The following is a 27,493-nucleotide window of genomic DNA, read 5'->3' as shown; positions in this document are numbered from 1 at the left end:
TATACAATGTTTAATAGGGAGCCAATGCAGTGTTGACAGAACAGGACTAATATGGTCATACTTCCTGGTTCTGGTTCAACACTCTGCTTTCAGTTAAGCATGGTGGTGACTCTGTGATGCTTTGGGGCTGCTTTGCATCCTCTGGCAATGGAAACCTGCAGCGTGTGGAAGGCAAGATGGATTCATTGAAGTATCAGGAAATCCTAGGAGAAAACGTCATGTCATCAGTGAGGAAGCTAAAGCTTGGGCATCATGGAACCTTCCAACAGGACAAAGATCCCAAACTTACTGGCCATCAGTCACTTGACTTGAACCCCTTAGAAAATCCCTGGTGGGATTTGAAGGCGGGTGCAGCACACAAACCCGAGAATATTACTGAACTGTAATGGGCTTAGTTTCCTCAGAAACACTGCTGGTGTCTGGGTATAGGTACATCTTGTTTGCAGCAGGTCATAACAGCAAAAGGGTGTTTTACTAAGTACTAAAGATCCTTGCCATGAAGGGGGTGGAATAATTTTGAGAAGTCATTAAAAGTTGCATTTTCAGTTGAATATGGGGAAACCACTTGAAACATTTGTTGTGTTGAGCTTTTTCAATTACTTTTGTTTGATTTGTTCATTGCAAACAGCTGAAAGTCTGTCAATTTTGCCAATAAACCTTATTTGCATTGGGGGTATTTAATAACCATTCGTTAACTGAAGTATGCAGAAGAACATCTCTTGAAGCACTATAGCACTAAACTGAAATGGCCCCCACAGTCACCCGATCTTAATCCAATAGAGAACCTTTGGGAAGTGCTGGAAAGGGAGATTCGCATCATGGATGTGCAGCCGACAAATCTGCAGCAACTGCTTGATGCCATCATTTCAATATAAAATCTCTGATAATTGTTTTCCAATACCTTGTTGAATCTATGCCACAAATAATTAAGGCATTTCTGAACAGTGTTAATTTCGTTGATGAAAAATTTTCGTCATAGTTGTCAAGAAATATTTTCACTGACGAAAATGAGACGATAACTAAATAAAAACCCGTTTATGATGACAAAAACTATAACGAAAATCTATTGGCCTCTTCGTTACCGAATAAGAAAGAGACAAAAATGTTAGGGAGGGACGATTTGGGAAAAGATTCAATCACAATTAATTTATTTGTGTAAAATTTTTCATGCTAGTCGAGTCTGTAGCCAGGGGAAGTCTAAGCCTTTTCCACCCTTACACTCGCACTGCCTATACATGTTTCTCTCAGTTCTCTGGTCTGAACTTTGGACCGCATGCAATGCAAACCAATCAGATCTCAAGGTGCTGCCCAAAATGCTGCTATCTGAAAACAGAAAAAGTATGTTTTTAAACTCACACGGATCTATCTGTCTGGGCTGTCAATAGATTAAAAATTTATAAAAATAGATAGAAAATTTGTATCACTGTAAAGATGCTTTGAAACAATCTGTATTATATAAAGCGCTATATGACCCTTGCATGAGGGCTCGTGCTCATCACAGATGTTGTGATTTTACTTTGCCCCACCCAGGAACGCACCCAATGTAGTGATTGGTACTCACGTCACTGCTAACGTTGTGATTTTTGGATCACACATCACTTAAGGTGTGGTTATGAGTACATCAGATGACCAACCCCTACACCACCCCCCCCCCCCCCACCCCTTTTTTTGTTTTTTTTTGTTTGAGGCAACAGTCAAAGTCTTTTACCTTGGCCCTATGAGAATACTCCAAATAGGGTGCTTTTCATTCATCTAGAATTAATGTAAACTGGTCAGCTGATTTACCTGAAGCATTGGGGCAAAGATTGGTGAGATCGTTAACTTGTAGAGCCTCTTGCTGTATTATCAGCTCATGGAAGACACAAGTGTAATCAAATGTATTTATTAACAAAAGATAAACAAGAATAACGAACACAACATACTAAATTAATACCATGAATTACAAAGGAATAAAGTGCATAAGATTCAAGTGATTAAGTTGAGCGTGCATGGCTATGGAAGGAGTTACTTTATCCTATGGAAAGATAAACTATTGTTTCTCTGGACTAATAAGGTGAAGAACCTTATTATGCATCAAACTAATAAATGAAAGGTTATTTGCTATTAACTATCATCAGCTATATTACCTCTAATGTAAATTAGAAAATCATATACTGATAATATGCAACAACTTTCTCTGGAAAGAGGTTTGGTAAAGTGATACCAAAAAGCCTTGAACATGAAGATCTGTGGGATGCTGATCTTCTGGAGCACCAAAGGGTCCTAAAATCTGGAACACACAGATGAGGTCCTGAAGTTAGGTCCTTAACAATCTGGAACTCTCAAACGAAGGAAACTTGAAGTAAAGGTTTGCTCTCCTGAGCTTATGTCTGTTTGTCTTTAGCCTTTCTGAGACCCAGAACGTGGTTGATCTGTTACAACCTTGCAGGCTGGGATAATGTCATTAATGTGTCTTAACTTTCACCTGACCAGCAGTTATTTTCTTCTCAGCTTCAAACTGTTATTAGTTGTAGTAGTGGTGGTATTTACATATTTTGCTTCCTTTTTTCAGGTTTTTGGCAGAGTTTCATGAGGACTTCTTTCCAGAGTCTGCATATGTGTCTGCAACTGAAGCCCATTACAGCATGAAGCAACCACGCTCAGTCTTCTAAAAATCCCTTTGGGGAGAGTTTTTTCTGTATTGTGCTCCCCTGAACTTCTGGTCCACCCCTGATACTGAATGTGGAGCCTTTTTTCTTTCTACTTGCAAATCCTAACAATTTCCCTGGAGTGTTTCCTCTGATCCATTTTTACCTGTTCAGTTGATTTATGGCAAAGCTTTCTTGACAATATATATATATATATATATATATATATATATATATATATATATATATATATATATATATATATATATTATTATTTATTTATTTTTTTTATTTTTTTTTCTTATAAGGCATTTTGAATTCAGTCTCACAAAAAAGACAAACATTTTCTTGTTTCAAAGATTTTAATGCTATATGAAGCCACCAGTACCTCTTTAGTTTTTTCCCCATCTAAAACTGAACAATTGACTAAATTTGCCTTAGTCTTCCTTATTTTGCTGCAGCTGTCTTCTATCTTGTGCTTTACCTCTCCTCCCTGCTTAAAAAAGCAACTTTACAAAAGCAGCATAAGATGTTTATTACATTTCTCCATTTTTGCCACACATAATTGTTGTAGTAACGTTGTTTTAAATTATATATAATTCTTTGAATTATGAACTCGAATGACAACAATGCAATTATCAGTGATCACACTCAAAATTATATGATATTTTCTTTATGTAAATTAATCTGTATAAAGTTCTTATTATTAAAAAATGTCATCTCTTTTGTGTGAAAATAGGATAAGGCTGGGTTTAAACAATATAGAGGGTTTTTTTCATTTATTAATAAGTTCATTATTCCCATGTTTCCTCTTTCTGTGTATTTGTTTTCCATGGTGTCTTATAGATTATCTGTCAACGTCACTTGATTGTGCTTAATTTCTCAGTTTATTAACCAAAACATTATTCAAACGTTTGTTTACAGTGTTTAAAAGACCTCTAAACTAGTCATTGTTGTAAAAAAAAAAAAAACTGCTTTGTTGCTGTTTTCACTGGTATTCATTTCAAACCTTGAAAATCCCACAGGTAAACTATTTGTATAATCACTAGTGTCTGTAAATTTTATGTACAAATATATCTTAAGAGAATGGAAAAGCGTAGCTCCAAACACTAGTCCAAACCAGATGAATTAACAAACTTGTTGCGGAGCGTAGATCCAAGGTAACTCAAAATTCATGCACATGAAAAATAGGCCGAATTTATTATCCAGGCCACAAATAAAGTGCAAAAGGTGCAAGGTGAGCAAAACGTTTTCGAGTTCAACCCTTCATCAGTGGCATGTTTTTCCAAGCATACCCAGAGGAAAAATGTATTGCTCAGTGGTTGCTTTTACTAAGCTCAGAAGACTTGACTCAGAAGTTGTGATTCTCATGTATCTCTCATTTTAGTTTCAGCAACATTTCAGATGTTTCTCCTAAAATCCCTTAGGAGAAATAAAAAGAGACAAATGAGACATGTATATGCATTGAGACATATATGACATGCAAGAAATATTTGAGAGAAAAAGTCAAAATTGAGATTGTGGTAGAAGAAACATAGAACAACTTTTTGTCTTGCCGTATTTTGTTGCTCAGAGGTTGCTCTTTTTAACTCTTTTTAACCTTTTAAAAATGTTTTAGTGTTTATCAGAGGGGTCCAAGACCCTAGGACTTTTGTCGCACTTGAACCACGAATACACACACAAAAAAAGAATGGATTCGAGTTTTGTGGTTGAAATTTAAAAAAGTAACAAATCCTTCCCTCGCGGGTCAATTTGACCCCCTTAGGAATGAATGAATTTCGAGGAATGCTTCAGTACACATAGAAAAACCTAAAAATGCTAAAACTTTACCAAAGAATATTTTATAATGTCTACATGTGTGTCTTAATGCATACTAAATTAACAGACTTTAGGACCCAGCGGAACAGCTAATTTGCTCCATTTAGATCTATAAGGCCATCTAGTGGCTAGAGTCATGAAATTTCATGTTATATAATTTTTTTCTCCACAAGAGGTTGGCAAAGACGCCCAATGTGTCTTTAGTCAAAATTTAAATCAAAATTTGTCAAAATATCTTTTGAGCTGAATTAAAAGGGTTATGCATGAAATTGTGTTATTTTGAATTTAAGTTAAAAGAATGTGAGGAATATGCTTAATTTACAATTTATTTATTATTTATTAATCAAATCTAGTAATTTAAAGGTAAATAAAATAAAAAATAACAAAAAATCTCCAAAAAGAACTGCATTATAAAATAGAAAAAAATATTATCTAAATGAAATAAAATAAGCTTTCTGGACAAAAAAAAACAAACAAAAAAAAAACTATAATTTAAGGGAAAAGATGTGTTGCAAAACATGAGGGAAAGACGAGGGTTAAGCTCAGGAAACTTTGTTGATACTAAAATGAGAAATATTTGAGAAATACAACTGAGTATCAAATAAAAATATTCCTAATATTGTAAATACTGAAACTATAATTTAAAAAACAGTATACATTTAAGAATATTAAGGCTTAGTAGTTAGATGTTTTCTTCAATGCCCAGCATTGTATATGCAGCACATTTTCTAAACACACCAGAAAATATATTTGTCTCCTTTTGCTAGAGAAACTGGATCACTCCAGTTGTCTACTTTAAAGATTCAGAAGAAACATCAACAACATCACACATTGTGCTCATATTTTTCACATTACCTAGAGTGGTCTCACATTTGTCTCCTCTAAACATTCAGAAAAGGGTGAAGATCTCAACAACTTTACAAATAAAATGTCTCATTATGAACTCAAACATTTCTATCATATAATGTGTAAGGGATAATGTACATCCAGCTGGTTGTTATCTCAGAATAAACCCCCGAACAGGGGGATGCTTAAATATAATAATTATGGAGATAAGAGATATTGATTTCAGATTAAACTGTTTTAAAATCGTACCTGTTTGTATCTTATTGTCCAACAGTGCACAAAATGGCAGCAGCTGCGTTTGTATGAAACAAGAGAGAGCGAGTTCACGATACTGGATGGCATAATTAAATAACTGTACACAAAATATTGATTTGACTGAGTTTTAATATTTATTAGCTCACCAAATGCAAAACTTCCACAAAGAAAAAACGTTCCTAGCAAGCATATAGCGCTGCTGACTTCAGTAACCCGGATGAGCCTGTGTTATCTGTTTTCAGCAGTTGTTATCTAGGGTTATTACATGGCTCTGTGGAATACTTGATTCTGATTGGTCAATCTCGCCATCCAGCGGTATGTTATTTCCAGATATTGAGAGGGAGAGGAACAGTGGAAGAGGTAGAAAGAGATGAGGGGAAAGGAATAGTTGGTATTGGAGGAGACGGAGCAAGAAGAGTTTGAAGATGTAGGAGAAGCAAGAAGAGCTGAGGATATGGAAATAGTGAGAAGAGATTGATACATGGGCAATGGTATTAGTGGAAAGAGCAAGAGAAGAAAATATAAGAAAACATGGATAGAGGAGAAGGAAAGAGCAAGGTTTAAGAGGAGGGAGGAGAGGTAGAAGGATAAAGTACAGAAAGGTTTCAAATTAAATCCGAGCCTTATTTGACTATGTCACAAATTATGGTCTTTCCTTGAGAGAAGCTGGACAGAGAGTTCAGGCCAAAATAAACATTGTGCCTGGACAACAAGTGCTGCAATCCACTGGTGTTGTGGCACACAACACTGTCTTGGGGCGGCTCAACATAGAAAGGATCCTATTTTTTTTTACTCTCTCAGTGAAATCCACTTTCTGCAGGGTGATCAGGAGCAAATTGAGCGAAATTGTGCAGTTGTGTGGGACAATGTCCAATTTCACCATTCAGCACTGGTGCAAGAGTGGTTTGAGTATCACCCTTATTTCAGGATGGTGTAAGTCTTCTTCAATGGAAGAGGCCTATGGAAAAGTTGAGGCACAAGGATGGATCCAGCATTCACTGCTTTTTTTCCAGCACTGACTCGTGAAATGATATGCTGTGATGTCGATGAAATTCTTTGACCAGATGTAAATGAAAGGCAAAATCTATAAAGTTCATTGATTCAATGATTGCAGTACATGTATTTATTTATTTTTGGGGGCGAAAACTCATCGTTATACAACTAAACTCGTCATTAAAGAACTTTGAAGAATAAGAATAAAGAACATGAAAAACATGTATTTTATTCATGTGTTTGTGTATTTATAGTATATATCTATATATGAACACACGTATAGTTTTGATGTTAATTTTTGATGAATGCATTACTAGAATAAAATGCAGTGCGCCTTTTAACATTGTTTTTAACATTTGAACATAGTCAAGTTTGGTAATGGTCAAACCCTAACGGGCTGCACCAACTCGGCCCATGCAATCCTCCATCCGAGGCAATGGGAAGGAGTCTGGCTTGGTAAGACTGTTAACTTTGCGATAGTCTTGTACAGAATCAATACGTAGCATCAGACTTCAGTACCAGCAGACAGGGTGAGCTCCAGGGGCTTTGACTGGGCTGAGCAAAACCATGTTGCAATAAATACTGCACCTCCTCTTTCATTAACTCACGCTTTTGGTGGTTAACATGATGAGGGGTGTTGTTTGACAGGTGGGGAGTTTTCAACATTAATGTCATGACAAATGACCGTAGTTTGGCTGGGAACATCTGAAAACAGCATAGGGAACCTATTAATTAGACTTATCACATGAGTCTCTAAACTATTTAGAATAGCTGAGTTCTTAAGACGTTCACAGGACATGTTGGCACTACTCACACCTAAACCATCGTAGGAGAGTAGACAGAAGAACAAACAGCAGCAGCAGCGACAATAGGGGTACTACTGGAAGTATGGGAACCGACCGACTTGTCTGGTGCAACTTATGCTTTTAGCATGTTTATGTGACATACACTAAGCTTTCTCCTTCGGTCAGGCGTATTGACAACGTGGTCAGTTTCACTCAGTTTTTCCTTAATCGAGTACGGACCAGCAAATCTAGCCAGCAAAGGGAAATTATAAATGGGGAGTAACACTAAAACAGAGTCTCCAGGCTGGAAGTTGCGATTTAGTGGCCAAACTGCTACTTCGCTTTGCTTCGTAGACAGAGTCTGGAAGGGCATAATAGAAAAGCGTTTTCTTTCTTGCGCGGCTTGTCTGATGTTTAAAATCATTGGTTACCCGTAAGCCAAACACATAACGTTTGGTTATGACGTGTGTTATGCGCTGGCTCAGCCACATCTAACTTCCACTGGACAAAGAAGATGTGTTCGACACCCTCATGATTCACTTAATTTGAAAAGCAGCTGGCCGGATGTCATTGTCGCTACAAGGGTCTGATGAAAGCATTCCACAACACCTTGACTCTCTGGGTGATATGCGCTGGACAGTGTTTGACTGACTCCTAACTCTTTCAATACTTGCGCAAACAACTTTGAAGTAAAGTTAGTCCCTTGGTTAGTCCTTTGGCCTTTACCAGACAATTGACATATGTGGCATGCTTTACAGAATCGAGACACGCTAGACATAATACCAGGCCAATAGAAGAACTTTGTGATACGATTATACGTTTTTGTAACCTCTAAGTGACCTGCACATGCTCATGTGATAGCTTTAGAACTTGTGAGCGGTAAGCAGAGGGCAACACTATTTGATAGCTAGCAAGGGCATCATCAACTAATCTGGGGTTCTATTTCCGCATCAAAACTTCTTTATCCCAATAATACTGCACCCCGGCTGGCAGCTTAGTATCAGCATCAACAGCTTCTATGCAGTGCTTAAGGGTTGGGTTATGAGCTGCTCCCTACCAACCTTCAGGGATGGCGGCTCAGCAGTAAGCGTGTCAGCAGCACTGGAGTATCTAGCTCGGTTTCAACCTTGAGCTGACACTCTACGGGTTCAGATGATGGTGCAATGGATGAGTCAGAGAGGTCAATTACGTCAGCACATTTTCTGGCTTGTGCATGAGTGACAGCACAATCAGGAAATGCAGTGGGAAAACTGGTAGATAAATAAGCCTGACCACACAAGTCAGGTTTATCCATCATGATCGGTGACGAAAACACTTTACTACTGCCAGATCATTCCCTAAAATTAGGCTTACACCTTTCACCGGCAGTTCAGAGCGTACACCAAGTTTAACAGGCCCTGAAACTAGCTCAGAGGTCAGACAGACAGAATGCAGCTGTACGTTTACACAGCCTAGTTCAACACATCGAACTAAGACGCTTATACCTGTGTAAGAATCAGATGAAAATGGCAGTACACTATCCAGTATCAGGGACTGACAAGCCCCAGTGTCACGTAAAATTGAGACCAGGTAAGCAGGGGAATAAGGGGAGAGCGAAACGGTTCCACTTAACATAAAAGGTTCATACCCAGAGACATTTGATAGCGTGTAATCCTCAAAAGTGGTCACAGACTGAATGAAAGCAACACTTTTCAGCTTTAGTGCCAATTTTCTGCTTCCACGCCTTACAATCAGCTATCCTATGGCCAGGGTCGAGACAGTAAAAACATACGCTCTTAGCCCCATTGAGGTTTAAGACAGTCGTCTTACGTCTTTTTTTCCAGTTTACCCCTTGAAAATTCTCCCTAGCGCTACTCTCTGTCACAGGAGGCTGATTCAGAAACACACAGCTCACAGGAAACACATTTTTGTGGGTGAGCACAAATTCGACAGCGATTACTGCCGCTTTAGAGAGTTTTATGACCTTCTTGTCATTCAAATGAACAACTACACTCTCAGGCACACCATTTTTTAAATCTTCCAATAAAATCAGCTCTTGAAGCTGTTTGAAATTCGAAATTTTACTGGTGCAACACCACTTTTCAAAGAGGTTCTTCCTCTCTCGAGCAAATTCAGTGTAAGTTTGATTGACTGTTTTCGTTAACTTTCTATAGCGCTGTCGGTAGGCTTCTGGCACTAGCTCATAAGCTCTGAGGACGGCCGGCTTAACCACATCATAGTCCAAACACTGCTCAACTGACAGGGCAGAGCACACTTGCTGTGCCTTTGCCAGTTAAGTTACACTGGAACCCCACATATCTTTCAGCCACCCTAACTTACCAGCGATACGCTCGAAAGCTATGAAGTAGGAATCCCCCTTCGTTTCTTTAAATGGCGGTGCAAGCTTTATGTGCTTTGTCACATCAAAAGTGGAGTGAGATTCTCGAGTTTCTGAGGGAGTAGCACACTAACAGGAGAGGAGGGAAGTCTAGCACGCGGTGCTGGGGCAGGTTTTCGCCGTAAAGTCTCTGCCTCCAAGTCTAGAGAACGCAATTTAATATATCTGTGAGCCTGTACCTCTAACGTAAGATGTATTTTCTGAAGCTCTTGTTCCTGCTTTTTCAAGGCAAGATCTAATGCTTTAAATTTGATCGCGAGTACAGGGTCAAAACTTGGACTGGCAGAGGCAGAGCAGAAGGAAATCCGTCATCTGCAATCCCAATATTCTCCTCCCATGCGTTTTCAGAATTGGCTGGCAGAGTTCTACCAGAAAGACTCGGGAGAATTAATACTGTGACAATGAACATTTATTTAAGAGCTCACAAACAATCAAATTCTTTGGCGTAGGCCCCGTCCGTAACTCGCATTCCGAGGGTACGGAATCTGCATATCCTGCCTGAAGACGAAGGCAGGGGCGCAGCTCACCCCCAAAAATTAGGTGGAGTAATAATCCACCGAGACGGGGCCCACCCCAAAGAACGGTAGAGGAAGTATACCCACCCGTCGTGAATCCTGAAGTTCCTAAAATAGAAAGAAAAAATATTAGAACTTATGCGTGTTTTTTTAATTTTTTTTTAATTTTTTTTTTTTATATACAGGCCATCTTTTGATAAGTCACGTGGGCCACAGGCCATCTTTTGATAGGACACATGGGCCACAGGCCATCTTTTGATGGGACACATGGGCCACAAGCCATCTTTTGATAGGACACATGGCCACAGGCCATCTTTTGATAGGACACATGGGCCACAGGCCATCTTTTGATAGGACACATGGGCCACAGGCCATCTTTTGATAGGACACATGGGCCACAGGCCATCTTTTGATAAGACACATGGACCACAGGCCATCTTTTGATAGGACACATGGACCACAGGCCATCTTTTAGTTCTGTCATATGGACCACTGTCCATTATATTGTTACGATCACGTGAGCCACAGCCACCTTTGGATCTGTCACATGGGCCACAGGCCATCTTTTAGTTCTGTCATATGGACCACTGTCCATTATATTGTTACGATCACGTGAGCCACAGCCACCTTTGGATCTGTCACATGGGCCACAGGCCATCTTTTAGTTCTGTCATATGGACCACTGTCCATTATATTGTTACGATCACGTGAGCCACAGCCACCTTTGGATCTGTCACATGGGCCACAGGCCATCTTTTTGTTCTGTCGCGTGGGTCTCAGCCACTTTTGGATCTGTCGTCTGATCGCAGCAATTTAATTTGCTACATGGCTGCTGGCCGTCCAGTCGATGGACCACAGCCATCATAATACATGCAAAGCCACTTGGCCAGACACCACCACCAGTGTTTAAATAGATATTTACCTGGACTGTCACTGGAGAGCTTGCTGAGCTTCGAGGATAGTTTTTAAATCTGGTCTTATTTAGGACTCAAGTGCAGAGGAAGACCATTTGCCTAGCATCTTGATAGCTGGAGTAGAAATGCCACGTACATCTGCTGAAGTGGCTGTCCCGATCCTGAGGAATGATCAGTATACTGGGAGGGAGATAACTGCAGATTTTGAGGACAGAAACTAGATGAGTCCTGAACCAGGCTTAAGAGAGAGATGCTTCGTTAGGTAGGAAAATAGGGGAAGTGATCAGAGGATCTAGGGCGGGTTTTTAAGAATTGAATCATAGATGAGAAGGTAATACATGACGTGAACGATTGAGTCTTCCTGGCAGAACTTACGCTAGCTTCATTTTCATTGTTAACTTCCGGATCGGCCGGCAGAATTCCAGCGATAACTAGTTCTGTGTAAAGCTTTTCCTTAACTACACGTTTAGCGGCTTCCCTCGGAACATTGATGCTAAAAAAGTCTGCATCAACAGACTATCAACAGCAAATCCTGCTTTCTACATGCATTAAAGACCTCAATAGTAGGAGCTAAAGTGAACGCTGTCAAATCAAACTCCATACTCACCCTCAGAGAAGTCTCCTCTCCACCCCAAAAATCTTTGAGACGAGCCCCCAAATATGTTACGTCCTCTTCTTCTCTAGGGGCAGCAGGGGAGTAGCATAAATAATTTTTTATTATTTAGACAGAGTTGGTTCTGTCTACAATCCAAGCACTCACCACACACACACAGGGGCTGCGTCCAAAACTGCATACTTCCCTAATATATAGTAGGGAAAAAACAGTAGGTGAGCGAATAAGTATGTCCGAATCCTTAGTATCCATAAAAGAGTAGGTGAGAATTACCTAGGTGACGTACTAATTCTCGCGAGATTCGGACATGCATATGATTCTAGTGCGTTCGAATATGCCTACTTACATATGTAGTAGGAGAAAGCAGTACGTGAAAGGAGTAGTTTGTCCGAAAAATCCGTATTCATAAAGAGTAGGCGAGAAGTTCCCGGATGTCCTACTGCTTCTACCCAGATTCTGAAGCACCCATCGATGGCCTTCTATATCCCTATATACTCATTGGCTTCATAACTCTGTCTCCTCTCCACCAATAAGCTGGTGTGTGGTGGGCGTTCTGCCACAATATGGCTGCTGTCTCATCATCCAGGTGTATGCTGCACATTGGTGGTGGTTGAGGGGATTTCAAGTATTTAGTTGTTTATTTGTACATAATTTGGGCTTCCAGCTCATAAAAACCACGAAAACAGGATTTCAAAAAAATTTGAATATTACATGAAATCACACAGTAATTACACAGTAATACCATGGTCATTGAACCAGGTTTTGGTTATTTCGGCAGTGTGGGCAGGTGCAAATCCTGCTGGAAAATGAAGTCAGCATCTCCATAAAGCTTGTCTGCTGAAGGAAGCATGAAGTGCTCTGAAAATGTCCTGGTAGACGGCTGCGTTGAGTGGACAGCACAGTGGACCAACACCAGCCGATGACATGGCTCCCCAAACCAACACAGACTGTGGAAACTTCACACTTGACTTCAAGCATCTTGGATTGTGTGCCTCTCCATTCTTCCTCCAGACTCTGGGACCTTGGTTTCCAAATGAGATGCAAAATTTGCTCTCATCAGAAAAGAGGACTATGGTCCACTGTGCTTTATTAAATCCAGAGTCAACGCAGCCGTCTACCAGGACATTTTCAGAGCACTTCATGCTTCCTTCATTTTCCAGCTGGATTTGCACCTGCCCACACTGCCAAAATAACCAAAACCTGGTTCAATGACCATGGTATTACTGTGTAATTACTGTGTGATTTCATGTAATATTCTAATTTTTTGAAATCCTGTTTTCGTGGGTTTTATGAGCTGGAAGCCCAAATTATGTAGCCTACAAATAAACAACTAAATACTTGAAATCGTTTAAGTTGTGGGCCCTGAATCTATAATCTATGGAAGTTTAACGTTTTGAATGGAATTATGGAAATAAATAAACTTTTCCATGATATTCAAATTTTTTGGAAAGGGTCTGTAGAGCACCGGTGTGTTTTCAGCATGCCAAAGGCTCACAGGAGTGTTTGCTGTTGAGACAAGCCTCACAGGGTTCTGTGATGAGGGAGACAGTGCACTCAGGCAAGGATAGCCTCGATGTCCCTTTCCCATCCATGATCAGATTCCAGTATGACTGCAGCAATGAGGGACATGATGGACGACAGACAGACAGGCAAAAGGTGGGCACAGTGGTCAGTTGAATCATCAGAATAAAGCCGTCATTAATTAATGCATTAATTCATTGTTTGACTGAAAATTGAGATGTGTTCACTGCACTTGTTCATTCACTGCATGGGTTCACTGCATTGTTGAAGATGTAAAGACGTTAGACAGTATACAGTGGGTACGGAAAGTATTCAGACCCCCTTACATTTTTCACTCTTTGTTATATTGCAGCCATTTGCTAAAATCATTTAAGTTCATTTTTTTCCTCATTATTGTACACACAGCACCCCATATTGACAGGAAAACACAGAATTGTTGACATTTTTGCACATTTATTAGAAAAGAAAAACTGAAATATCACATGGTCCTAAGTATTCAGACCCTTTGCTGTGACACTCATATATTTAACTCAGGTGCTGTCAATTTCTTCTGATCATCCTTGAGATGGTTCTACACCTTCATTTAAGTCCAGCTGTGTCTGATTATACTGATTGGACTTGATTAGGAAAGCCACACACCTGTCTATATAAGACCTTACAGCTCACAGTGCATGTCAGAGCAAATGAGAATCATGAGGTCAAAGGAACTGCCTGAAGAGCTCAGAGACAGAATTGTGGCAAGGCACAGATCTGGCCAAGGTTACAAAAAAATCTCTGCTGCACTTAAGGTTCCTAAGAGCACAGTGGCCTCCATAATCCTTAAATGGAAGACGTTTGGGACGACCAGAACCCTTCCTAGAGCTGGCCATCCGACCAAACTGAGCTATCAGGGAGAAGAGCCTTGGTGAGAGAGGTAAAGAAGAACCCAAAGATCACTGTGGCTGAGCTCCAGAGATGCAGTCGGGAGATGGGAGAAAGTTGTAGTAAGTCAACCATCACTGCAGCCATCCACCAGTCGGGGCTTTATGGCAGAGTGGCCCGACGGAAGCCTCTCCTCAGTGCAAGACACATGAAAGCACACCTGAAGGACTCCAAGATGGTGATAAATAAGATTCTCTGGTCTGATGAGACCAAGATAGAACTTTTTGGCCTTAATTCTAAGCGGTATGTGTGGAGAAAACCAGGCACTGCTCATTACCTGTCCAATACAGTCTCAACAGTGAAGCATGGTGGTGGCAGCATCATGCTGTGGGAGTGTTTTTCAGCTGCAGGGACAGGACGACTGGTTGCAATCAAGGGAAAGATGAATGCGGCCAAGTACAGGGATATCCTGGACGAAAACCTTCTCCAGAGTGCTCTGGACCTCAGACTGGGCCGAAGGTTCACCTTCCAACAAGACAATGACCCTAAGCACACAGCTAAAATAACGAAGGAGTGGCTTCACAACAACTCCGTGACTGTTCTTGAATGGCCCAGCCAGAGCCCTGACTTAAACCCAATTGAGCATCTCTGGAGAGACCTGAAAATGGCTGTCCACCAAGGTTTACCATCCAACCTGACAGAACTGGAGAGGATCTGCAAGGAGGAATGGCAGAGGATACCCAAATCCAGGTGTGAAAAACTTGTTGCATCTTTCCCAAAAAAGACTCATGGCTGTATTAGATCAATTAGATCACAGGCTGTATTAGGCTGTGCTTCTACTAAATACTGAGCAAAGGGTCTGAATACTTAGGACCATGTGATATTTCAGTTTTTCTTTTTTAATAAATGTGCAAAAATATCAACAATTCTGTGTTTTTTTGTCAATATGGGGTGCTGTGTGTACAATAATGAGGAAAAAATGAACGTAAATGATTTTAGCAAATGGCTGCAATATAACAAAGAGTGAAAAATGTAAGGGGGTCTGAATACTTTCCGTACCCACTGTATATTATGTATATTATAGTTGTGATTTTTCTGTATATTATGTATAACTAGGGAGCTCCATTAAGTACCTCCATTTTTGCATATAAAATGAAGAAATTAACATATTTAAGAGAGTTTCATAATAAAAATAATATCTTTAAGGATAAAACTGTGGGTTAAAAATATAATGGGCCCTATCTTGCACCCAGCGCAATTGACTTTGTACACCGACGCGTGGATCATTCCTATTTTGCACCCGCGCAAAGCGGACTTTTCCCTCCACAGAAGCACGTCGGTTAACTAAGAAATACACTTGCGCTCCCGGGGGCGGTTCAGCGCAAAGAGGAGGCATGTTCCGGCGCAAACGTTCCTTCATGCTATTTTGCAGGTTTAGAAAACAATTGCGCCACTAACCAGGAAAAAAATTGTTTAAAGTCAGTGGCGCGTTGCGCATGTTATTCATATGCTATTTTAAGGGCGCATGCTTGGCCATAATCAATAGCCGCGTTTCCACTGTCGGGCCAGGGCTTTAAACGGGCCGTGCCGGGCTGATAGCCTCGGGCTAATAGCACCGGGCCTGCGTTTCCACTGTCGGGACAGAAGCTCCACAGCGCTTCACTAAAACACGCCCGTAACACGCCACTCTGGAACAACGTCACACTAACCCATTCACCAACAAATGGAAGTTTTATCAGAAAACTAATCAGAAATCACTGGAAACAGCGTTGAAAACAAACATGATAAAAGCGGCCGTTTGCTGGCATTTTTGTTGTTTACTTGAATATTTAAAACCCAAGCATCGATGTTTTACCACAGGTTTACAATAAAAAGTGATACATTGATCATAATGAATTAATTTATGTCAAAATTGCACATTAGTCACTCAGAAATAAATTACCGTTAGGTCTATTTCACAAAAGAAAGAGGACACACTTACTTCTTCAGTCGCGTCTGTTACTGTTTATCTGGTAGTTAAAGGACATATTTACATCACATTTAGAAAGAATGATAATTTCTACAAATATATGCCACCAAAAATACGACCTGAGGAGCTTTAGCAGCACTCTCTCGACTCCCATACAGATATTTTCAGTCAGAGAAACAGAGGAAGCTCCCGAAAAAAAAGTTGCTTTATTTTATGATAGTCCGGTATAAAGAGACGAGACGTAGGCTACTGACAGATAAAATAAAAACATGACTGTGATAGCCTTTATGATTGGTCGGATTTCTTCAAGCGTTCACTATGTTTTTTTACTATGCGTATCTTCAAGCGTTTACCATGTTTACTATGGTAATGGTTAGCGCGCATAGTCTTTTGCATCACAAACACAAGGCATTCAAACATGAACGCGAGTTAAATTATTTTAAAAGTCTTTAATGCTAACAGAATCATCCGGCGCTGCCGTCTCCCGACTCAGGTAAACTCCACCTCTGTTCGTAACCACTCCTCTGGCCCGCTCTGGCCCAAGGTATTCGACGGGCCAGAAATCCTGGCCGTTGGCCCCGAGTAAGCCCCGATCAAGCCCCGGAAGTGACAGTGGAAACGCGACTGGCCCTGGCACGCACTAGCACGGCCCGGCCCTGGCCCGACAGTGGAAACGCGGCTATTGTAGCGTGTGCACAACGCGCACTTTGATTCTCTCATCTACACAGAAGCAGCAGTTTTCATTTTTGCAAATCATACATTATTACAATAGATAGATAGATAGATAGATAGATAGATAGATAGATAGACAATTTATTCTAAAAGCATACATCTAACTTACACATTTACCCAAATTATCATACGCCTGTTTAACCGAAGTTAATTTGGGTGGGTTTCTCCATCCCCAATGTCCTGACGAGAACGTCGGTCTCCTCGGCTGTGAATCGCTCCTGGCGCGCGCCTGGCAAATCCGCCGTTATAATAGGAATCCGAGAGAGTATAGAGGTATACTATGTGTCACTTTTGATTGATTTATGACCCCCAAGCCCCGCCCCCTTTTTGACGTGAGAATATTCCCACGCTAGCTCCTCCCATTTATGGGCTGTACGTACACCGTGGGAAAATCGGACTTGTGCCACGCCTCCTTGGGGGTTGAACATCTGAACCGTGGGAAAATTTCCCACGCTCAGTAGTTCTAAACGGTGTATATTAAAACTTTTTAAGAAATGTACAATAAAGACATAGTCAGAGTGTGAGATCAGTGTTTTTTATTTATTTATTAAAGAAGACAGATATACATTCATCACTTTTAAAACGTCAATGAAATAAGTTAAAATAGCATTTTCTCTAAAAAGAGTTATTAAAAAATGAGTTAGTGTTATTTTAAAATGTTGATTTGTAAAACTGTAACATAAAACACAAACTAGTTTAAAAAGCCTTACGTTTTTACATACCCAATTGTTAAAGGACTCAGAGTTTAAAAGATATATAAGTGTTTCCTAGTGCTGGAACAGTGTTAAAGAACGTCCATTCAGTCCGGCGATTTGTGCAGAGACCCACGCAAACCCCGCCCCCTATCCCACCCACAACAGGTGCGAGTGTGGGAAAAAACAACAGTGTCTTTCAGCTCCCAAATAGAAAAAAGAGACCGGTCACTTCGCTGTCCGAACTCAAAAGGCCACTGAAAGACGGGGTAGTGAGTGGCTCAGACCACACCCCCTAATACACCCCTCTCAAAGCTGAGAGTTAAATTTCGATTTAAGGGACGTCCCTAAAAATGACATCACTCACGTCGATGCCCCTCCCACAGCGTGGAAGTCACATGAGCTGTTTAAAAAGGAGTGCAAACTTAGAGTGAAATACTACTTGTGGTTTTTTGCAAATCAGATTATCTGCGATGGCTATGTCAGACCCCAAAACACCTGAAAGAAACATTGATGAAGCTATGGAGGATTTGACCTTAGTGCCGCGGAATAAACATGGACCCTGTTTAACGCGATTTCTCCATGAGCCGGCGGAGCGCAAGTGAAATAGCCTACTTTTCACTTGTCTGGAGGACGTGCGTGTTGGCTACATATGATTTTGACAAAAACAATCGTGAAGTCAGATTGGTTAATGGATAACGACGAGCGATTCACAACGAATACAACAGAGGATCCCGATTTGTTTTTTTTTGCGGAAAGGGATTGGATTTTATTTTATACAGGAGTATGGAGATATTTGAAAAGATGATGGAAGTGAACCGGTTTTCATAGCAGAGGGGGCTGGATTAACCACGGCTACAAGAACCCGATTTCTCGCGGATTATATCAATAAACACCCAGAGGATTACGTTTACATACTTTGCAGTGATTTTGGAATGGATGTAGGCTACATGAATGGTCGTGGCCTATTTCTGAGGCTGGCCCGTGTGAATTCCCACGTCCCCTTCCCTACAAACGCCCACTCCACAATTGTGTTTGTTGTGGCATTTCGTGTTGCATTTCCATGAAAAGAGAATAAACAAATGAAATGAAATGAATACATCACTCATCGACGGTAGAAACATGAATGAGTAGTGTGTGAAGCCGAGTCTCCGTCCACCTAACACTAGATTTATTTATAATTACACTAAATAACATTTATAAAAATAATAGTTGTTTAAAAAAAATAAAAACTCATGTTTTAGTTAATTTTGGACTTTTAGTGAAGTTTAGTGAAATATTCACTAACTTACTGATTTATTCACTCTTCGATAGGATAATCCACCTCACCCAATGGAGAAATCTGATCATTGTTTGAGAATGCGTTTTGGAGTAAAAAATAATGAATCTGTTCAAAACTATGTGCTTTAAACTTTAAAACCGTGAAACGTAAGCGGTAGCCAAACAGTTTTTTTCACAGACATGTAACACTTTCAAATAGGCCTACAACTTTTTAAAATGATACAGACCTTTAAAATACAAAGGTGTAGGCCTATACTAGTATTTAAATCGTTAGGCCTATCAGAAAAATGTTAAACATGTTAGAATGTTTTCGTTCACATACAGATTTTAAAACCTGTTAAAACCAAAAAAGTCAACGTTAAATCATTTAAAACAAGTTATAGAATGTCTTTCACGAACGACTTTTAAATATACCAGAAAAATGGTAAATTATGTTTTTTAAACAATGTTTCAAACGTGAGCAACATATCAAACATATCAAACAACAACAGTAAAAAAAATACATAAAGTGAATAATTTTTAAGCAAAACTTTTTAACAATACGATTTGCTACTAAGTTTTGTTTAGTTTCTAGCTAAAATATCTCTTAGCCTACACGGTTCCGTAGGCATCCTTGCGCTCCGAAAGCACAACACGAATGAGAAATAGACTGGTCTGTGAAGCGAGTCTCCGCCCACCTAACACTCACCCCAATGCATGAGAATACACGCCTGCAGAGGTAGCTTTTTTAAATGGTAGTAAATGATTAAACGTAATAACTCAAGGCGCACGCGCCGTCACTCGTCAACATGCGTGGGGATTTATTCGTATAAAAGTACACAAATAAACATCCAACTCGGTTCACAAAGTGAAAGAGGCAAATAATAGGAAGAGAACAAAAGTCGGTAGAGCGTTATCTCTTCTCCTGCACAGCTCTCGCATCTCATACGGACACACCCTCTACGTACATGAGCAGTTGTCATTCTACCTCAAATTGCCGTAAATCCTCCAAGTGACCGTTACAATGTGTATGCATTAAACATATCATGCAACAGTAGTTAAAATATGTCTCAAACTATTTTTAAAAACATTAATACAACTCTTGCTTTACAAAAACTGGTATTACACTAAAACAAGACACAAAATTGTATATTTCATTTACCCCTACAGTTTTTCTCAGTTAGGCATATAGTTATTTCTTTTTTATTCTCTATTTTTACAGACCTAAAATCATGATGCTTCAAAGTATGGATTGGAAGTAAATTACCAAAGACACAAACGACTTCGAACATTTATACAGTAGTGTGTTGCAAAAGCAGAATTCTATCTTCTTTAAATAAAGATTCATCTTTATTCATGCTTTAATTTCTTTAAAACAGTCTGATGACATGCAATATTTCTGTGGTTAATTGATTAGTAATGTTGCGAGAGGTTTCCTCATACGAGTAAAAACGCTTTAGATGTGTTTGTGACAAAACATTGTATTCACTTAGACTTTTTGAATGTATGACTGATCCTTTTTTCTTCTGAACAACTTACATTTCATATGAATTACCTGAAGTGTTGAACAACCACATATAGGGAATGCATGTTGATTACCAAGTTTCAGGCATAGTGCAAACATGCAATGTTTGAGAAAGCTAATATTGGTGTAATCTTTGAGAGGTCTCACCCACAAATGCAAAACTATATGCGTTGGGATAATCCAGACATAGCTTTACTAAAAGAAAAGGTAACACTTTATAATAACTGCACGCTATTAATCATTAGTTAAGCATTAGTAAACAGTTAATTCATCATTTATAAAGCATTAATAGACATTAACAAGCAGTTTATAAATACAGTTATAAATGCAGTATTCTTAATTTATAAGCATATCTATAATGTGTTTAATAATTGTGTTTTCATACTTAATTAATGATCAATTTATCATTTCTAAATGAAGTATTTCATTATTTACCAACCGGTTATTTAGGAGTTGTCAGTGGTTCATAAGATCACTTAGAAAGTGTAAGTAAATTATTAATAAACTGTTTAAATACATATTATTATTCAGACATATAGTAATAGTTACTTAGTGTGTTAATAAATGGTTTATTAACATGTATTTCTACTGTAATTCAGGGTTAATTCGGGTAGTTATAAAGCATTTAGTAGTGGTCAGTTCACTATGTTTGTGAGCTAATCTAAAGTGAGGACTAGTTATGCTTTGTAAAGCGTTTATAAAGAAGATTTAAAGGCTGTTAATATTTTTATGTTCTGTATCGCTGTGTTGTATTTGTTTACTTTTTCTGTTTAGAAGAAAACTGAGTGTTTAAATCTCCTTTGTAAATGCTTTACAAAGCATAACTAGTCCTCACTTTAGATTAGCTCACAAACATAGTTAACTGACCACTACTAAATGCTTTATAACTACCTGAATCTACTACATTTACTTACACTTTCTAAGTGATCTTATTAGCCACTGACAACTCCTAAATAACCGGTTTGTAAATAATGCAATACTTAATTTAAAAATGATAAAGTGATCATTAATAAATTAAGAAAATACAATTATTAAACACATTATAGACATGCTTATAAATCAAGAATACAGCATTTATAACTGTATTTATAAACTGCTTATTAATGTATATTAATGCTTTATAAATGATGAATTAACTGTTTACTAATGCTTAACTAATGATTAATAGCGTGCAGTTATTATAAAGTGTTACCAAAGAAAATATTATGGAAGTAATTTTCAAACTGTGAGTAGGCTATGCTTCAACATGTAATTATACCATATTTTATATATTAATATCATGGTTCCATGTTGTTTTAATGTTTGTTTGTTTGTTTGTTTGTTTGTTTGTTATTAACTAATACCTTTTTTAACTAACACTTCAACATCCTGCACAAATTAAAGAAACGTATGAGCTAAGGATGTTCTCTGACCCCAAATAAACGGGGTAATGGAGTGTTCACAATATACAATATACAGTTAGATATTCTCCTACTTCGTATGTGTGTGTGTGTGTGTGTGTGTGTGTGTGTGTGTGTGTGTGTGTGTGTGTGTGTGTGTGTGTGTGTGTGTGTGTGTGTGTGTGTGTGTGTGTGTGTGTGTGTGTGTGTGTGTGTGTGTGTGTGTGTGTGTGTGTAAATAGTTGTGCTTAAATCTTTGGGTGTATTTTCACACGCCAACATATTTTGTCACACCGTAGTGATGCAAAGTACCACACTCTTGTAAAACCTATGGACTAACTTTAAAACATCATCTTTATTTGGGAATCACACACGTTCCAAAAAACATCCATGTGATTCAAAAGACCAAATCGCTAAGAAAAGAGGGTTGAAAAGCACCATTTATAATAAAAACACAAAAGTTTGCAAATGATGGTTTCATTACTCCACTAGATTTAGTCATCTTGTTCAGATAGTAGATGACACTGTTCACATCACATCAACTATTACAACAGAATCACATCTGACTATTGCACTGAGAGATGTATAGGGCCTATACATTAAAGGTTGAGACTGTTAAAGTTCCACACTCTGGTAAAACCTGTAGATACAATTGCACAAAAGTAAATTCTAGAGGTAAATTGGGTTAAAAGTAAATGCATCATCATGAGCCATTTAAAATAAATACAGAAAAGCCACTATAGTGATCAGTTTTAGCGTTTGAATTGACATTTTACATATCACGCTGTTTTTGTACAGTTTTTGCAAAAAGTATATAGTCACAGAGCGTGGTCAAACATGTTCTTATAGGAATGTATGAAAAACAAGAACAAATATTGCATAAAGAGAATGAAATGACGGTCCTTCTAGTATGAGAGTGTTTAAGACTAAACAAATCATATTTATTTTAGAACATCTTTCTGCTATGTCTACAAAACATTGACGTGAAAGATGAGTATTACACTTCAAACTCGTCTAACTATTACACTTATTTTGTTATTATTACACGGTTATTTTGTGTGTGTCACTAAACAACATGGTTAAGCTAATAAATTACGGTTGATACGTGGTATTTTTACGTGAAAGGAGGGAAAGGAATATTTAACATATAAAAATAAAAATATTTTAACCTATCGTCAATTTCAATTGTTAGATAAATCATCTAACAATCAACAGTTATATGTGAAACAATTAGAGTTGGTGTAAATTTGCACATCCAAAAACTGTTGTTACTTGGATGATAAATATCTTCACTTTATGATAGGAAAGTACGGACAGCGCCTTTGACCAAGCCTCTACATATGGGGCACTTGCGCAGAGAAGGCGCACATTCTTTGCACACAACTAGGTGACCACAGGGGATGAAGACAATGTTCACTTCCTTATCCATGCAAACTTTTCATGTGCGCTCCTCTTGAAGTCTTTTTAACTGTTCCTCCATAGGCAAGTCTGAAAGATCTTGACTCGGTGATGCAGCTTCATTTGTCTGGGCCATCAGTTCTCTCAGCAGGCAGACATCATTCTTCTTGATCCAGTTGCGGAAGACCTCTGCTGCTGCATTTCCTTTCGACAGGACTAACTCAATGAGATGCCCTGTCTGCTGCTTGACTGTAGTGCAGTTACGAATAATGTCATACTCTTTCTGTGAGATGATGTTCTCCTCTAGAAGATGGTCCATTAAGCTCTGCACACTTTTTAGCTGCTGTGACATGACAAGATGATGTTTCTTAAGAAAAGTAAAACCATCTGATGCCATTTCCTCAGCAAGAAGCTCTCGTTCCTCCTCTCTCTTCTCATCTTCTGCACTTAGTAAATCAGACACCAACTCTTGAACGGTTTTGTAATTTTCTCCACTTGCGAGAATTTTGCTTTGAACGGTTTGCTTCACCAGGCCACGCTCGAATCCCATCTCTAAAGCAGACTTCACCACAGGATTGTTCATCATCACTGCATCTTCTGAACGGTCTTCTCCAGGACCCAGGTGTACAACAGGTGGATCAACAAATTCTCTCGAGTTGCTGTCTCCATTAGTCAATAGCTGTTCAAATAGTCTTGGAAATCTTGCTTGAATCTGATGAACAAACGCTTGGCCCTTTTCTTGCAACAGGTATTCACATCTTGGAAACCACTTGGCATGTTCTACCCATGGATCATCACCAGACTCCCAACATCTGAGTCCACCATCACAACATAAGCACTTCACGTCATCATTACGACCAACATAGTAAAAACCAGCCTTAGCCAATTGGTCTGGTCGAACAGTTATTCTTGAGGGCCAGTTGACAAATGTGAGCAACCTTTCTTCACACTGTTGCATTGCCGAGTTAGATACATTGGAAAGGCAGCCGCCAGATAAAGGTACATTATCTGCACGGTCACCTCGAACGAAGCGGCAGTTGGGGTAATGCCCCTGGTGCTCTGATACTGCCCGATCTCCCGGTTCCCAGTTGCTAAGCTGGCCTCCACAACTGAAGCAAGCCACTCTGTCGCCCTGGCCAAGGTAGTAGAAACCACTTTTGGCAAGCTCGGCTGGAGTTACTGTAGCAAGAGTCCAATTCTGAAAGGTGTCAAGGCGTTCCTGTTCCCGACGCATGTCAGGATTGTGACAAGCCGGAGGTCGCTGGTGAGACATATCCTCAACTCCACGGGAGGAAATGGGACTGGAGGGGGCCAGGTTTAAGTAACCCAACTGCTCCTCCGTTTGGCCTGAAACGGATGCCGTGGTGGTCGATGTTACGGGTGTCGCAGGGGCGGAAAGCTGTAGGATGGCTACGTTGCGAAGCGGGGAAAAGGCAGAGTGAGAGGACGACAGGAGGTTTGCGGTGGGGGGTAAACTCTGGATGAAGACATAAAATGTGATCACAGGGCGTGTCCACTCAAGCCCTTCTCTCTGCTGGACATCCCATGACTAGTGTCTAGTCATCCATAACAGAACACATAATCTTATTAAAAAAATTTAATGAACTCCTGAACAGATAGAAGGGCTTGAGTGGACATGCCCTGTGGTCACATTTTATGTCTTCATCCAGAGTTTACCCCCCACCGCAAACCTCCTGTCGTCTTCTCACTCTGCCTCCCCCTAAGTGCAGAAGATGAGAAGAGAGAGGAGGAGCGAGAGCTTCTTGCTGAGGAAATGGCATCAGATGGTTTTACTTTTCTTAAGAAACATCATCTTGTCATGTCACAGCAGCTAAAAAGTGTGCAGAGCTTAATGGACCATCTTCTAGAGGAGAACATCATCTCACAGAAAGAGTATGACATTATTCGTAACTGCACTACAGTCAAGCAGCAGACAGGGCATCTCATTGAGTTAGTCCTGTCGAAAGGAAATGCAGCAGCAGAGGTCTTCCGCAACTGGATCAAGAAGAATGATGTCTGCCTGCTGAGAGAACTGATGGCCCAGACAAATGAAGCTGCATCACCGAGTCAAGATCTTTCAGACTTGCCTATGGAGGAACAGTTAAGAAGACTTCAAGAGGAGCGCACATGAAAAGTTTGCATGGATAAGGAAGTGAACATTGTCTTCATCCCCTGTGGTCACCTAGTTGTGTGCAAAGAATGTGCGCCTTCTCTGCGCAAGTGCCCCATATGTAGAGGCTTGGTCAAAGAAGCTGTCCGTACTTTCCTATCATAAAGTGAAGATATTTATCATCCAAGTAACAACAGTTTTTGGATGTGCAAATTTACACCAACTCTAATTGTTTCACATTTAACTGTTGATTGTTAGATGATTTATCTAACAATTGAAATTGACGATAGGTTAAAATATTTTTATTTTTATATGTTAAATATTCCTTTCCCTCCTTTCACGTAAAAATACCACGTATCAACCGTAATTCATTAGCTTAACCATGTTGTTTAGTGACACACACAAAATAACCGTGTAATAATAACAAAATAAGTGTAATAGTTAGACGAGTTTGAAGTGTAATACTCATCTTTCACGTCAATGTTTCGTAGACATAGCAGAAAGATGTTCTAAAATAAATATGATTTGTTTAGTCTTAAACACTCTCATACTAGAAGGACCGTCATTTCATTCTCTTTATGCAATATTTTTTCTTGTTTTTCATACATTCCTATATGAACATGTTTGACCACGCTCTGTGACTATATACTTTTTGCAAAAACTGTACAAAAACAGCGTGATATGTAAAATGTCAATTCAAACGCTAAAACTGATCACTATAGTGGCTTTTCTGTATTTGTTTTAAATGGCTCATGATGATGCATTTACTTTTAACCCAATTTACCTCTAGAATTTACTTTTGTGCAATTGTATCTACAGGTTTTACCAGAGTGTGGAACTTTAACAGTCTCAACCTTTAATGTATAGGCCCTATACATCTCTCAGTGCAATAGTCAGATGTGATTCTGTTGTAATAGTTGATGTGATGTGAACAGTGTCATCTACTATCTGAACAAGATGACTAAATCTAGTGGAGTAATGAAACCATCATTTGCAAACTTTTGTGTTTTTTTTATAAATGGTGCTTTTCAACCCTCTTTTCTTAGCGATTTGGTCTTTTGAATCACATGGATGTTTTTTGGATCGCGTGTGATTCCCAAATAAAGATGATGTTTTAAAGTTAGTCCATAGGTTTTACAAGAGTGTGGTACTTTGCATCACTACGGTGTGACAAAATATGTTGGCGTGTGAAAATACACCCAAAGATTTAAGCACAACTATTTACACACACACACACACACACACACACACACACACACACACACACACACACACACACACACACACACACACACACACACACACATACGAAGTAGGAGAATATCTTGTATATTGTATATTGTGAACACTCCATTACCCCGTTTATTTGGGGTCAGAGAACATCCTTAGCTCATACGTTTCTTTAATTTGTGCAGGATGTTGAAGTGTTAGTTAAAAAAGGTATTAGTTAATAACAAACAAACAAACAAACATTAAAACATTAAAACATTAAAACAACATGGAACCATGATATTATTATATAAAATATGGTATAATTACATGTTGAAGCATAGCCTACTCACAGTTTGAAAATTACTTCCATAATATTTTCTTTTAGTAAAGCTATGTCTGGATTATCCCAACGCATATAGTTTTGCATTTGTGGGTGAGACCTCTCAAAGATTACACCAATATTAGCTTTCTCAAACATTGCATGTTTGCACTATGCCTGAAACTTGGTAATCAACATGCATTCCCTATATGTGGTTGTTCAACACTTCAGGTAATTCATATGAAATGTAAGTTGTTCAGAAGAAAAAAGGATCAGTCATACATTCAAAAAGTCTAAGTGAATACAATGTTTTGTCACAAACACATCTAAAGCGTTTTTACTCGTATGAGGAAACCTCTCGCAACATTACTAATCAACTAGATGCGAAAGTTCGTCGAGACAAACTTTAAGTTGGCTTGAGAAAGTTTGGACCAGAAAGTTTTTTGCTAGGCGGTTGCTAGGATGTTATGGGTGGTTGCTATGGTGTTGCTAGTGTATTTTGGGAGGTTGCTAGGGTGTTCTGGGTGGTTGCTAGGTGGTTGCTAGGGTGTCCTAGGTGGTTGCTAGGGTCTTTTGGGTGGTTGCTAGGTGGTTGCAAGGGTCTTTTGGGTGGTTGCTAGGGTGTTTTGGGTGGTTGCTAGGGTATTCTGGGTGGTTTCTAGGCGGTTGCTAGGGTATTTTGGGTGGTTGCTAGGGTGTTCTGGGTGGTTGCTAGGCGGTTGCTAGGGTGTTATGGGTGGTTACTAGGATGTTTTGTATGGTTGCTATGGTG

At 39.3% G+C, this 27,493-nt stretch overlaps 2 protein-coding genes across 3 annotated transcripts in view; both read left to right on the top strand.

The window, feature by feature from the left end:
- LOC309495590 (MSL complex subunit 3-like) overlaps positions 1 to 5,539 on the top strand; it is a 520,390-nt gene extending 514,851 nt beyond the window's left edge. For both annotated transcript variants that reach the window (XM_082165386.1, XM_082165387.1), the window contains exon 13: positions 2,552 to 5,539. In XM_082165386.1, the coding sequence (XP_082021512.1) occupies positions 2,552 to 2,651 (100 nt within the window). In that variant the 3' untranslated portion in view covers positions 2,652 to 5,539. The remainder of the gene's footprint in view (positions 1 to 2,551) is intronic.
- An 18,234-nt stretch (positions 5,540 to 23,773) lies between these two features.
- LOC309495519 (baculoviral IAP repeat-containing protein 2-like) overlaps positions 23,774 to 27,493 on the top strand; it is a gene marked incomplete at its 3' end in the record, with an annotated part of 281,365 nt that continues 277,645 nt past the window's right edge. Inside the window, exon 1 of the mRNA XM_082165300.1 lies at positions 23,774 to 23,828. Within this exon, the coding sequence (XP_082021426.1) occupies positions 23,796 to 23,828 (33 nt within the window). The 5' untranslated portion in view covers positions 23,774 to 23,795. The remainder of the gene's footprint in view (positions 23,829 to 27,493) is intronic.

This window comes from Leuciscus leuciscus (assembly GCF_965113295.1).
Source record: "Leuciscus leuciscus genome assembly, chromosome: 3".
Lineage (NCBI taxonomy): Eukaryota > Metazoa > Chordata > Actinopteri > Cypriniformes > Leuciscidae > Leuciscus > Leuciscus leuciscus.
This window is presented reverse-complemented; position numbering and strand designations above follow the sequence as displayed.